The 15914-nt window shown below is 36.8% G+C and overlaps 1 protein-coding gene across 1 annotated transcript in view; it reads left to right on the plus strand.

Annotated features, from left to right (window-relative positions):
• CSMD1 (CUB and Sushi multiple domains 1) overlaps positions 1 to 15914 on the plus strand; it is a 1825670-nt gene that overhangs the window by 897457 nt on the left and 912299 nt on the right. The window contains exon 5 of the mRNA XM_046648453.1: positions 6798 to 7005. Within this exon, the coding sequence (XP_046504409.1) occupies positions 6798 to 7005 (208 nt within the window). The remainder of the gene's footprint in view (positions 1 to 6797; positions 7006 to 15914) is intronic.

Raw genomic sequence — 15914 nt, forward strand, 5'->3', positions numbered from 1 at the left:
GGAAATTGGTACTAAATCTCCCTGGGGCTTATCTGATACTCCAAAATTTTCCCACCAAGAGGAGAGAAGCTGGGATATTTGTTAACCATATCCCATCCCTCCTTAGTTATGGGTGGCTCCTGAGTGCATTAACTCCCAAGCACTTCTGGCATACCCTATTGCTGGCAGAACATACTTCTGATGCTAGATAAAGGTTTCAGGGGGAAACAGAGGCATTTGCATATACTACAACCGACGTGACATCAGGAGTGAGATTAAGAGATATGAGTGAGGCAGCAACTCTGTCTGCACCCATGGATATGTATCCCCAATTAGCATACCCATGCCTATAGTATACATTCATTTAATCACTGCCAATTGCATACTATTTACTGGGACTTAAGTGTCTCTTTGGGTATAATAAGTGACATTCATTCATCTTTTCAAATATGAATAGATGTATAATATGTACTAGGAGCTATCCTTGGTGTTGATAGGTGGTAAGGAAGACAAAGCCCCTGGATCTTACAGAATGATGGAGTATACAGACTTAAAAGAAGTCATTTCACTGTACCAAAGGTTCGTCATATGGGAGTGAACATTAATGCTTCATTAAATTCTAAAATAGTAACATTCCTGGATTCTCCAGATAGCGAAAGAAATATGAATAGTGATATAATCCATGATAAGTAGCCATGAATTGTTGCCAATACTATTCTACACTTCATTTTATGGAAATCAAATATTGTGCCATCCCCATGTGAACATGTAGATTATAAAGACAAATGCTTTAGCTATTGTTTTATCCTCTCTTGTTTTATCCACGGGCTTAAGACAAAGAGAAGCATCAGTTCTAAACAGACTTAATAGGCCAGGAGCAATGCCTTTCCTTTTTACATTTTTGTTAACTCCCTAGTCAAAATCCTATTCCCAGTATTTTGGCGACCAGCTATTGTTCATGGGGCTCACTGAATTAAGAGATAGTACCTGTGCTGATGGTCCAGTTTCTAACTTAAAAATTATGGAACTGGTAACTGACAATTTAACGCTGTTTATTATAATGTTAATATTTGCTTGGATGTAATAACTTGCTTTCAAATATTTAGGTGAAATAATTCAAATAAAGGAAGCATGGTAGTTTTACTACTGTTTGAACCAGGAGTAAGGCAGCATATATGATATCAGCATGAGCTACCCCTGTCCTCTAAATTAGGCATGGATTTATGACTTTGGAAGCCCATTAATTCCATTTAGAAGGTTCTCATGTTAGTAACAACAAAAAAAGCCAAGTAAGAAAATCATCAATCAATGAGTCTATTCATTGAGAAAGGCAAGTGTCTCATTACATGATTTAGAGCCAAAAATATTGTCTTCATTGTCCTCTACCATCACATTGGGCCAACACCTTAGAAAGTACTTTGTGTGTATGTAACTGGTAGTAGAGAGCAAGTACCATCAGACCACACGTCTGTTTAAGGATCCAGACGTGCCCTGCATTTCGTTTTCTACAATTACCATGAATGCCTACAGGTTTGAAACTTGGAAGGCTAATCAACTTAATATTGTGAACAACATAATTACATAGATTTTATTGAAACCTAGAATAGATTGTAAAATGCTACCCTATGGAAAGAAGGACAATCTCAAATATATTTTGCTTATAGTAGCAGTGGCTACATTGTAATCACGTGTTGCTATAAAAACTACTGCATTTTTCTCTCTTCGACTTTATAAAATATGACACAAAAATCCAGATATGTAACAGATAGATGGTGCAATCATTTTTCCTACTACAAAATAGACTTCTCCTTCTAGAAAGATATATGGAAGAATTTATTTTTAAACAACAATAACAGCATTCCTGGTATATTTTAAATATGTGCTTTATTGATATTTGACAGATAAATGGTTTCTCAGGAACACATTCATTCTGCAAAGTTCTATATATACAATGATTAAGCATCACAACTTTCATTCGTTCATCTCGGGATTTTTTTAGTTGTTAAACTATTGATAAACATTAAAGAATTTCTTTAAATTGCTCATATTTTATTACTATAATGCCTCAATTATTTTAAATATTCTACACTTCTTTCAATATTTATTCTTAAAGTCTAAATATTATATGTTCATATATATCTTAATATAGTTTAAACTCTTTTGCTTTTTCACAAAGCAGGTCATGCTTTTTTTTTTTTAAGATTTTTTTTTTCCTTTTTCTCCCCAAAGCCCCCCAGTACATAGTTGTAGATTCCCAGTCGTGGGTCCTTCCCGCTGTGGCATGTGGGATGCTGCCCCAGCATGGCTGGATGAGTGGTGCCATGTCCCCACCCAGGATTCGAACAGAGGAAACACCAGGCCGCCTGCAGCGGAGCGCGTGAACTTAACCAGTCAGCCACGGGGCGGGCCCAAGAAGTCATACTTTTTAAACATTTTGCAATAGAATGTTTATACTGATAGATTTTAATGCTAATTAATTGATTGTGTTGATATTTCATGACTTAACATTTCCTGGGGGCATTATTTTTGGTAAGCAACTAGAACCCCATTTTTGACAACTGTGAAATGGGGACAGTAATGATAATTTTCTCAAACATTTTTGAAATGGTTCAATAAAATGATCCACATAAAGGAATTAGTGCAAAATACAAGAACTTAAAATGTACTCAATAAATATTAGACCCCAAATTGGGTAACATGCCAAAGGATATGAGCACTTTTAGTATCCTTCATATATATTGCCAAATTGCCCAAAGTTTCATATCAGTATACACTGATACCAGGAGCGTAGAGTTGGGTCACTTTGCCCTTTGGCTATTTTCCATTATATTTTATGCATTTAATTTTAATTTTAGTTTTAATTTCAACATCTATGATAACAAGACAGGTTAAACTCTTGCCTGTGTTTCTTTCTTTATTCATTCTGAAATTCATTCTTGTTTAAATTTTCATTTATAAGCTTTTTTCCATGAATATCTTTGTGTATTGTTCTTAAAAATATATATCAAGTAAGTATAGATAATCTCTCATTGCTACGTCATTGCAAATTTTTTTCATTGTGTTGTTTTTAATTTGAATTTGAATTTTATATATTTATTTTGAAAAATATTTTTTATAGGCAGATTGATTTATTGTAATGTTTCTTTTGCATCAATAACATTCATCCTTTCTGTTTAGTTGAGATAATTCATTATTTGAGATAGTATAGTCTATTTTATCCTGCTAATCTACCCATTATTTTATTCTTTCAAACATTTTAATTGATGTAATATGCATTTTGTATCAGGCTATTTCTAAATTAGTTTGTTTCAAATTTCTGTTTCTATTCCAAAACACTTCATTAATACTATTCTCCCATAATTTATGATGTTAATTTTATCATATATTGGATCTTTCTGTGCATTTGGTCTTTATAACACCCTAAAGTAGGAAGACGGAGGCTTACATTTCTACTCAGCAAAACTTTTATTGTTTTGTGATATGTTACAGGAGTGCAGTTTACTATTTTTAGCAGCCGAACTGGGAGATACGTTCATAACTAATATGATTTCCACATTTAATTAATTAACTAATTAAAATTAAATAATGTTTTCCAAGGCCAAACGTGTGCTCAGAAATGTTTACTCTGTTGCTTTAACTTTGTAATTGATCTACTTGGAGATTTTCATATTTCTAAAAATTAAATTTATTTTTAAAACCATTTGTCAATATAAAATGGTAGTTACGTCTCCCTTTCTCAAATGCTATTATGTGTATAGATGTGTAATATGTTAATCACATTCTCTTATATAAATAGAGAAGAAAATAGAGTTAAATGTACTATAGGAAAATATTTGAAGCACCGTTGTAATTGCTTTCAAGCACACACACACATTTTACCTCACTCTGTACTAAAGACAGTTTCTGTGATTTGTTTTTTCTTTTTTAAAATTATTACGTATTTATTTTTTGGAGGAAGATTAACCCTGAGCCAACATCTGCCACCAATCCTCCTCTTTTCACTGAGGAAGATTGGCCTTGAGCTGACATCCATGCCCATCTTCCTCTACTTTATGTGTGGGACGCCTGCCACAGCATGGCTTGACGAGCTGTGCATAGGTCCACACCTGGGATCCTAACCAGTGAACCCTGGGCCACTGAAACATAGCACACAAACTCAACTGCTACACCATTGGGTGCGCCCCTAAGTTTTTTATGCAATGAGTGTCATGAAGTATTTTTTTTCTTTTGGAGGCTTAATACTCAAAGCAGGTATCAATCAGATTATCCTAATAGTATCCTGTAGCAGTTTGTGTGAAATGCTGCATTAAGAATTACAGGGGGTTGAGCACAGGGCATGAAGGAGAGCACTTATATGACGATGGACAAGTAATAATGTACAACTGAAATCTCACAATGTTGTAAACTATTATGAACTCAATAACAAATTATAATACACCCTGCATAATTCTAACTGTAACTTATCTTAAAGTGTTCTGTGGGCATTAAAATATCTACCAGAGGAAAAACAATGGGGATTGCAGGTTTGGAAAAAATAGGTTATTCCTCTCTGTCAACTTCTTTTATTTTCTTTTTCTATTCCTTTCTGTCTCTCTTATGTCACCTACTCTAACAAAGTTTCCATAAAATTGTGCCGCTTGCCCATGCCTGTAATGGCCACTCCAGTTTTCTCTAGAGTTAGTGAGCTCAGTCCTCACTGTCTGGCCCAGTGAAGTTGGTCCTCCATGATCTGCTCAGGTCATCAACTGAAGTCCTACGAAAATCTGGAAACCTAGTGGCTTATCTCTTAGACTCATTGCATTCACAAATGAAATGTAGAAGTGACTTTGGGGTTATTCAGGTCAACCAGTCTCATTTTAAAGAGAAGGAAGATGTAACACTGAGAGTTAGGGTCATTTATTATGCTGCAATCAGCTGGTGGGCACCAACACAGCTCTATCAACTGTTAAAATATTAAAATATCCCTATGCCAGTTAATAGATGTCCACTTCCGGGAGTCCCTGGGAGAACCCTTTCTCCCCAGCTCCCTAGACACCCTGTGCAGGTCATCAGACCTTTCAGCAGTTGAGCAACTGGAGATATAAAGGCTGAAGGACAGGGACTCCAGGGCCCCGCTCAAAAGCTGCAGCGGACATCGCTTGTTGATGTTTGGTGCCTGTTCATGCTCTTGTCAGAGAGGTTTAACATCACCCGTGTTTGGTCAAGGTTGCTGAGGTATTTTTACAGAAGAACCCAATATGCTTCTTATTCTATTTATTCTTAATTCTGTTTTCCTACTATATTACCCCCATAAATATTACGTGCTTCAAAGACTCTTAAATCTTGCACGAAACTTCAGTGCGTAGATAACCATTTCAAAAATCCAGAATGATATAATATCAGTTTTTTACCCTCCAGTACTCTGGAGGGGGGGCTGTTTGCCAATAAGTTGAATTACAGAGCATTTATGCAACCTCGGCTGTCAGACTTAAATTAATATGTTTCATTTAATCATCCAACCACAGCATTGCATTTGATAACTTTTCTTAAGTCCACTCATCTGTGACATTTTATTTTTTCCTATAAAAAAAAGCACCGAGCTCATTTGTTTTGCATCTGCTCTTATATTGAGATGACTTAACTTTTGTACAATATAATAAAATTACAGAAACAAAATCTACATATTAGAATTACATTATGTGTGTTGATGTCATACGTATATGTTCATATATGAAGAACTATATTGTTATAGAGGTATATTATATATATGTGTGTGACATGTTTATAAACACAGTTATTTGATCAATAGCCAATGTAAATATCTGTCCCAAATTATTTTGTCTAGTCGCACAAGCTGCCAAAGGCAATTTCCCCATCTTGGTAACAGGCTGACTATATACCACTCAGATTACAATGTCAACATCCAAAATTGTTAAATATACTCTTTGAATAGGAATTATCTGAAAGGAGAAAGATAAGGAGGGAGGGAGGGAAGAAGAAAGGAAGGAAAAAAGAAATGGTATCTACAGACATGTCTTAAAACATTTTATAAATACTTATCTACCCTGCATACATAGTTTACTGTGTATATAAGATTTTGTGATAGATGATGACATAAATTCAATGACAACTATTTTTTACTGTGGAACACTTGACAAAGTCTATTTCTCTGCAAACCAATATTTATTACAATGCTAATTTATATCTTAAATGTGTTTTATCTTTACTGACCTTTCACTTGCCACTTTCCAAGACATTGCATTTTAAATTTTCATGCAATACTTCCTACCGGGAACCTTTTTATGAATCAATGTGTCTCTGTTTTGATGTTAGTCAAGAACTTATCTGAAAGTCAGCACCAAAAACACATTCCAAATTCTATAGACAGGAGAGATTAGAGTGACTACTTCTTTAAAGGGCTCTGCATTTTCAAAGCTGGGCGTCAGTCTATTAAGAAAAGATGGTCACATTATTCTAAGTCTCAAAATGTTACTGACTTATCTCCATCTTCCAAAATTCAGAGAATATCTTTGAAAATATCGTTAAGCTGTCTATGAATCTCAGGTGTATGGCAACTACACATTCCATACTTTAGAAAAGCCACAGTTTCACTCTTTTCTATAGTAGCAATTCAGTTAATGATGTGATGTAATTGTTATACTTTTTAAGCCTTTCCAAAGGACTAAATTAACAAATCAGAAGAAATCCTTTGTCAGGTTGAGTGTCTCAATTTTAGGTTAGGAAATATTTGTCATCGATTCAGAGTGACACTTTGTAGATGTACTTGTGTATGAGACCATCCTGAAAAAACATTTTTCTGTACTTTCTGTCCCTTCCAGCGGAGGGAGCCTGTGGAGGGACCTTACGGGGAACCAGCAGCACCATCTCCAGCCCTCATTTCCCCTCAGAATATGAAAACAGTGCTGACTGTACGTGGACCATTCTCGCTGAGCCTGGGGACACCATTGCGTTAGTCTTCACTGACTTTCAACTGGAAGAAGGATATGATTTCTTAGAGATCAGTGGGACAGAGGCACCATCCATATGGTAAGTGCTGGCTAAGAAATGTGTTTACCTGATTTCCCACAATAGCCTTTATAAAATTGCTTTCATTGGACATTTATTGGCAAACATGAGTGCTCTTTCTTTCCATTGCTATTTTGGCTACCGAAAAGTTTTCAAAGTCTCTAAGATGTCTTTGTGCTGGAATCTGGAGGTGGAGAAGTTATCTGTGCCCTGGTCACTGGAACTTACCATGCCCTCATTTTGGACTCTCATAAAGCAACACAGAAGATGGCAGCCAAGTGAGCTAAGTTAGTTTTGATCTGGTCTGGAGTTGATTTAATGTAAACAGATATTGTTAGACTAGGGACATTTTAATGTCATGTTACCAATCATCATTTATGTATGCTACTGCAAATACATGATTGCATATTCTTTTTTCATCCCTGAAGATGCTTCACCAAATCATATGACAACCTTTGAGGGGCACAGGAAAATTATAAATATTAATCCAACCTACGTAGAAAGTCAGTCCATCCACTGACTTTCAGTTCTCTGGTGTGTGTGCTAGTGGAGCCAGAAGAAAATCAGATCTAATTACTTATAGTTGATTTAGGTTTATGGTGTTGATTGCAAGAGCAGCTTTAGCTGTGTCCATAAGTGTGATTGAAAAGGGAGAATCCAAAGCATAGATTTTTAAAGACTTGAAGTATACCTTGAATTAAATCATTTGTTATGGATTGAATTTTTTTTTAATATTTCACTTCTTAGAATTTTAAATACTGCACCAGTTATCTACTTCAGAACCTGAACTATAAGCAAACTATAATATATGTATATTCAGATTAAGGTGGAACACAGAGGAAATGCTGGCCGTTGGCGCGTTGGTAGAGGAGAATATGAAATGAAGGATTGTGAATATTTCTATAGCATTAAATTCACATTTTAGTACAAAGACTGAAGGATAAAAATATCAAGGCTGAACGTGTCATAAATTAGACTACCTGTGTTAAACCAACTATTGAAATTGAATTTTATTTTATTTTCCAAAACTCAAAAAGAGGATTGATATTAATGGATAAATTATTTCCTATCATTAGTTTTATTATGCTTGTGTTAAATGTTACTTCAACTAAGAGAAAAATAACTACTGTCTCTATGATCTTCCTTTTAAATTTTATTTATCTTGGACAACAATTTGAGATAGAGCAAACTTACCCATTGCTTATTTTATGTTATACAATTTTAACTTTAAACACTCAGAGAACGTGTTGATATTCTTATTGATTTCACTTTTTGTAGCATCAGAGTTAGTGGTGACAAATACTGAACTGAAAGCTGGATGTCCTAGACTCTGCTCCGAGTTCTGTCACCAACAATCCTTGTGACCTCGGACAAATTGTCTACCTGTTTATATAAACAAATTTAAAAATGGGATGTAGTAAATGAACTTTTAAATTAATTCATTAAACATCTATTGAGTACCTATTCTCTGTCAATCACTCTAGGAGATTCAGTGATGCAACACTCTCCTAGCATTAAAATTACATGATTTTGGTTTTCAGAAAATCATTGCAATACAAAATATATGGTGACTGATTCTCAGAAATTGTATGAATGATAGTAAAGGCCTTATTTATGAGTGATTCTAGAGATAATGGGCATTGACTGGTCACCTTGCTGGTAAGATGTCAGGTTCAGAGAGAAAGAAAAGTGAGGCATATTTGACAATGATTTTAGAATCCACAATCAGGACAGCTTTTGCCAAACGAACTTACTTTATGTAGGAAAGAACTTTAAGATGCAGATGTCTATATCAAATTCCAAAACAAAAAGAGGGGACGCAAAACAGAGATGCCAATCAAAATGAGACACAACCTGCTAAACGACTTGTGGATCGTACACACTAACCGTGATTTACTACTGAGTAAGCAAAAGCTCCTTCATTTCACTTATTTTCATTAAAGATGAAAGCAAGAGTTAGAAGATGTTGCTTAACTTAGTTTTCCCCATTTCTTCTTTTCTTCTTCATCTTCGTTTCTCTTGTATCCTCTCCTCCTCTCTGCTTCATCTTTATTTGTACTTTCCCCTGACACATGCCCCAGACTACTTTAACATCAGACTCAGAAAAGTGTGTGTGGAGGAGTCATGAGTGTGCTAAAATTGTGTTCTGAAATGTCGAGCGAGGCCACTGCAACCTATGGGGCCTGAGAGCAACAATTCACAATCATTGTCATGGAGAAAATATCAGCATGGCAGCCAGAGAATTTCCCCTGTCTTCCTGGTGTCTGGATTCAGGCTGGAAGACTCTTTCCAGCTCTCTGAAATTTATCTAGATATTCACCAAGGCACCAAGATCGATGATCTGGGAACAAATTGGCAAAAACTGGGTAGTTGTTGGAAAAGTTCTTGGTCGGAACTTTGTGCCAGTATGTCCTCTGGTCTGATGAAGTGGGCTGCCCTGTGGGCTCAACATGCTTTCTCTGGATAGCCATCATTAGACAGAGTTGTGTTCATAATTATATTCGTATGATTATTTGCATGGTCCTACTGGCTTGGCACAGAAGCCCTGTGGGGCAGTTATTAGTATTATCTACCATTCATTGATGAGGAGGCTGGGAAGCACTGAGGATAAGAGATGGCTGAGCTGAGAAAGCACGTGGCAGAGCTGGAACTCGACTGAAATGCTCAGACTCCAAACTACGTTTTCTTTTCACTATATTCCCATCCCTGCAGCAGGACAATCCGGGTCTGAGCTTAATGCCCTGTCTGGAAGTCACCTTTCTCTGTTGCTTGGCTGCAGGTTGGAGCACTGTGGTGATGACCACAGGGGAGATGGGACCACTGAAGAGCAGTTTTGCGTTCACGTTGCATCTGTAGAGAGTCAGGGAAGACAGAGGGTTTTTCGGATGACATGTAGTGTTTATCATAATTACAAAAAGAAATATCTTGACATGGTGGTAGGACCACTTTTAAATGGACTCCCATCTTTCAAATACTCTTCTGTGGAGGCTGAAAAGGAAAAGATGAATTTCCTACCTAGCTATCGAAACATACTGGGGCACATTTACAATACAAAACAGAATCACTTGAAGTACCCTTTCTAGATTTATACAAATGCAAAATATGGCTTATCTTAAAAAGACTATTATTTCATGGTAATTTTAGAGTGACAGTCTCTGAAATGTTTAGTGGTCCAAATTGGTATATTTAAAAGATTCACCCATCCCTGAGTTGCAAGAAAAATACTAAGTAGCAGTGTGGGTGGATATGCCCTCCTCTCAAGAACAAGGTTATGCAGCACAGAGAGTTGGACAATGTTAATGGCTGCGAGTAGAGAGACTGCACAAACACATAATTTTCCAATAATCTATTTTTAAAAGACAGAATATACAAGCAAGGGCACTCTAAGAAGAGGCTACTTGGAAAATTGTTAAGAACAATAATAGGATTAGCCTTATTTTCATTTAATTTGGAGTGAAATTACCAACTCAGCCATGTTTTATGTAAGGGTTGCCATGGCTACACTGGAGGCAGTCTAAATGTGGTGAATGATGTCATGTGCCAAAATTATCCGTATATTAAACATGGCGGGGGGGTTGCCATTTAAACCTAATCGACTATATGGACATCAGAAGAGGCTGATTTGTTTTTCCTGGTCAGATTCTAATTTTATACAGGTTGGCTTCCTATCCATACCCTACTTTAACAGAGAGCTGCCATTTCTAGTTCTCTTTGCAATGTGCTCTAGTGATTTTGATTTTTCTTGCAATTAAAAACATGGTGAGCAGTGAAGCTAGCCAAGCATTCTTTCTCTCTGATTTGATGGTGTAGCATATAACTCATAACTCTGGAAATATTAAGGAGAAAGAGAATTGATTTTATTTCAGAGTTAACCTGCTATGCTTTCTAAATTAAGACATGGTGGTTAAAGGGATTAGGGATATATAGTCTTGACAGTAAACAATTAAGGGAGCATTTGCTATCTTTCAAATTTGCATCATACAATGAGAATAATTTATCCATCCCTTTCTGTGACAGAGAGTAGGTGTAGGATGGAGAAGGAAAGGAAACAGAGAAGAACAAATGCATTTGTGTGTATCCCAAAACACATTTATATGCATCAGTTCCTTAAAAACCTTTCGTGACTGAGCCAGGGCCATCAGAATAAAGCTCAGTGCCTGAGCATTCCATTCAAGGCCTTCCACAGGGTGGCCCAACCTGCTCTCAATATTGGCCTTCTCCCCTCTCTTGCAAGCATCCTTCAGTTCTGCCACCCCAAAAATATGCCTTTCATCTCGGTAGCTCATATTTGCATCCCTCATACATTTGTTCAGGTACATGCGTCCTCTCCCACGTGGAAATCTCACATTGCCTGACTTAACTGACATTAAATTAACGCGGTCCTTATGGTGACATACAGATGGCAGAACACTTAAAGAAGTCATACAAGTGGAACAAACTGTTTGTATAATCTCCCTCTCTGGGAAACTTTGGTGATAATAAATGCAATGCTTCTTGGCTGATTTGGATTAGACCTGGCTTCTTATATCAAGAGAAAATCTGTTGCTTTACGATTTTTTCAAAGCTTAAGTTCAGTGATTCACTAACCAGCGTAACACTACCCTTGTCCATCTGGATTGTGCAAGATGACACTGGAGGGGACAAAATAAGTTTTGTGACTGCACTTCATTTTCTTCTCATTAACCAGGCACAATTTCACTCTTTGAGTCAACCTAATCAGTGACTTGCTGAAGCCAAAACAAAACTTCAAAGAAACTGGAGAAGCTGAGTGAGTTTCAAAGAACCCTTGAAGGGTCAATTAACACCTACAATGTTTATCCAACTTGTCACTTAATTGAGAGTTGACTTGGTAATTCCTAATGAGGAAGGATTATAGAGGCATACTTGGACTAAGGGCTCCTTGAAATCAATCCTTCTGTTCACCTGCCCAAGGTCAAAGACAGGAACACCTTCTCCTGCCTCCTCATATTATCTTTTAACTATTCATTTTGAAATCATTTTCCATAGAATTTGCAAAATGAGCTCAGAGAGTTGCTGTATATCCTGAATCCAGCTTCCCCTAAGGTCAGCATCTTATACAATCAGAGTATAATTATGAAAACCAAGAAATTAACACTGATAAAGGTGACTGACTAATTCACAGACATGATTTAAATTTTTCCAGCTGTCCTGCTGATGTCCCTTTTCTGCTCAGGAGTCACTCCAGGGAATTACATGGCATTGAACTAAGTCTCTTTAGCCTCTTCCAACTTGTGACTGTTTTCAATCTCCCTTTGCTTGCGTGACCTTCACCTCCGTCCTGTTAACAATTCAGTGTGGTTGCACTGGTTTAGAAAGACAATGGCAACATTCAGGAATATGCAGACCACATAGCAATGCCCCATAACAATGGAGTGAAATAACTGGGTTTCTTTTTCTCCTGTTTTCCGTTTTTAATTTAAATTTAGTATAAATATTACACAAATCTATTGTAATGAATGCACCTCAACATTTTTATGGAAGCTAGCATAAGGTAATAAGAAAAAATATCGTATGTGTGTATGTGTGTGTATATATAGACAGAGATTTCCGTGTATTATGTTTGGGTATATATATATGAATTTCTGCTTTTCTTGAACCTCTCCACACTAGTTAGAGGTCTAAGGCCATAACTAACAAGACATTATTGTATTGCTTTCCTAAACCCCTCTTTTAATCAAAATAGTTTTCTCTAAAAATTTCTTTGAATAATGTATTTTTCTAAAATATCTATACCGAATAATAATATTCACTGTTTACTATGTACCAGGCGAATGTAAGCAATGGCTGCCACTTACAGATAAGATTATCCCCATTTTATAGACGAGAGGATGAACATCAGAGAGGATCAATATCTTACAACAAGGCTATCAAGTGAGGACTTAACCAGAGACAGTCCCAAGTTATATTTCCTCCTTTATTTAAATATGTCAAAATGCTATTATTTACCAACTTTAAAGCAGGAAAATCATAGCAGTAGGCTTACATCCCAATATCAGCCCAGAATTACTCGGTGGACCCCATGGGAAGCAGGGGGCTACTTGAAGTCCGGGCTTAGCCCTTTTACTCTGTGGTGGTGTCACCGTGAACTACTCTTTCAAAGGGTCCTTTTCTGTGTTATTAATTATAAAGAGAGGTAATAAATCTTAGCCTACATATCTGTTATGTATATTTTTAGGGCATAAATACAATAACGGGTATTAAAAGGCTTCTGAAACAGGGCATAAGTGACAGGTCTGAAGTTACCATGAAGATGTTACCTAACAGTGTAAAGATACAGGCTTCTTGTGTACAACTTTGACCCATTTCATCATTCCAGACCCTTATTACTCCCATTCCCCAAACTCAATAGGGAGATTTCTCCAATCATAGCTAATTCTACAGAATGGAACTTTTCTAACCTGATCTATGACATCCTTTCACATGCATCACCCAAACTACACTTATTTCACTTCAGTAGGTTGGGTGACTCCCTCTACAATGCCTACAGAGGAACCAGTTTCCACTCTCTACCTCTCCCACTAGCAGCTGGATGCCCTGGGACCCTCTATGATACCAGGCAGCAGAGACCCCTCTGCTGGAAATAGTGCTGCTGTCCTGCAGGCTGAGTGAGGCAGACAGGCTGTACTTTGCAAAGGTCTCAGTCAGGAGGAATTTTCTAAGGCTCTTGTTTCCCTGCTTTTTCACCTGAAATGCATCCTCTGTAGTAGGTGCTGAAAGAAGGGTCCTTTGTGCTGAATTTACCTTGAGGAGAAAGGCAGGAGGCTCTCTCCGATGGGCCAGCAGAAACCTTCTGCCTTATTTTCAATCTCCCACATTGTCTATACCTGTTTCACCACCAGGCAAATGTACCCCAAGGAAACATTTTCCTGCCTGTCCTCGTGAGTGTTCTGGTTTCATCAGTAAGAGCCATTGTGCCATTTTATTAAGAATTAAGCCCCACTTTCATATTTCCTCTCAAATGTCTGAAATATCATCATAGTTGTTCATCTCAGATCTCTTTCATTTTGTCTAAATCAATACTTGAATTTCAAATGTACAAGACTGATAAAGTGAAAAAACTATTTTAATCAATAAATATCTTGAATATAGGAAATTTATATAATTTTTTAATAGTGGTAGCTATGAATAAAATGTAATATTTTACTCTATGACTACATGCAAAATGACCAGACTAGGGGATAACAAAAGAGAGAAAAATAAATTATTCTTGTTCTCTAAAGATGGAACCGATTGGGAAGATAATTAACCCAGGGACATTCCCACAGTAATAATTCTGGGCCACAATTGGGGCGGATACCACATCTCAGAATCCACGACTCTGTTATAATATTTCTCTTGTCATGTGAAACTCCCACCACTTAACCTGATTTTATTGACAAATACATTTCCTATAAATTATTTATATTGCAGGCAGTGGGAATAATTTTCCCCTTTAAAGATCTGAATTAATTTCACAAAATACCTCTTTTTTTGTAGTCACGCTTTTCTCTTTTGCATGTGGTCCTTTGTCCAGGGAACAAAAAAGGCACAATTAAATTAACACTTTTCAATAAATTTGCCTTTTAAAAACACACTGCCTTTTAAAGGGGCCATTGTGCCAATTCTATTTTAGTCATTCTCAAATAATGGTCACGAACTTTCATTTATTCCCCAAATCAGCCAATTGTTACATTTTGATATCTTCATTTGAAGTGTCTCTCAAAACTCTGAATATCTAATTTTTCTCTTGCTTCTTAAAGTTTGTACAATTTCATGGAGGACTGGTTAGGAGAATAAGGTAATTTTGTGCAATCCAATACTTCTCCAACAAACGTGACACTTTATTGCTTGGGTTTCATCCTACTGGTCGACGCCATGCAAGCTTGATTAAGCCTTTCACATGAGCAGTGACTGGAAACATTAACATTTCCCATCTTGTGACTCTAATAAATAAAATTACCTAAATTATTCTGATTTGATGCCCTTTAGAGAATCCTAGTATCATTTTTAATAAATGTATATATCTTGGATGTTTTGAATTCGTGAATTATAAATTTTAGAATAACTGGAACCGGAGAAATCTCAGAAGGCAATCCCCTTATTGTTTGGATGAGAAAACTGCATCCAAAAATTATCTAGTGCTGTGCCCTAAGTACACATTTGGTTGGTCAGGAGAGAAGCCAGGTCTTCTGTGTGTCATCAGAGCTGGACCCGCCATACTACAGAGCTGGAGCAGTGGAGGACAAGCCGTCTTATTTTTCCCTTCCTTCCCATAAGCAGGTAGTGCAGAACAGTAGCTAAGCCAGGACTGCGGATTCAGACCTCCGTGCAAATCACACTTGGGCTCTAGTCTCGGTCTTGTAACTTGTGAGCTTGACGACCTAGAGCAAGTGTGCTCTCTCTAAGTCCCAGATCCCTGTCTGTGAGACGGAAATGGTCCTGACAGGACCTCCGAGGCTTCATCAATGGAGCAAAGGAGGTCACGTTTGTCTCGCCCTCAGCCAATGCCTGCAACGTACAGCAATTTCTCTAACTAACTGCCTGTGTATTGCTCGAAGAAACAGTGCCATGGAGAGTTCACATTTCTACCTTAGAACACGGCAGCAATCTTTTGAAATAAAAATCTTTTTTTTAAAAAAACACAATTTTGTTTTCAACTTGTATTTAGTTTTAAAAGGCTACTTTCAGCAAATTATCTTCAATTTTTTTAAATGATAAAAGCATTGTTTCTTCTATGCTGCACTCTTAAAACATATGTCCTGTCTTTGCTATGAACCTCTGAAAATAAAAGTGCAGTACTAACATTACTTTAAAAGGAAAGTTAGAACCAAAATGCTGACCTCTATTTGTTTTTTGGCAATGCGTCTGACCATAGTAAATCATTTTTAATATTCAGGGATAACGTACATGCCACTCAATTTCCTAAAAGT

The sequence above is a fragment of the Equus quagga genome, chromosome 22, assembly GCF_021613505.1.
Source record: "Equus quagga isolate Etosha38 chromosome 22, UCLA_HA_Equagga_1.0, whole genome shotgun sequence".
In the NCBI taxonomy this organism is placed as follows: Eukaryota; Metazoa; Chordata; class Mammalia; order Perissodactyla; family Equidae; genus Equus; species Equus quagga.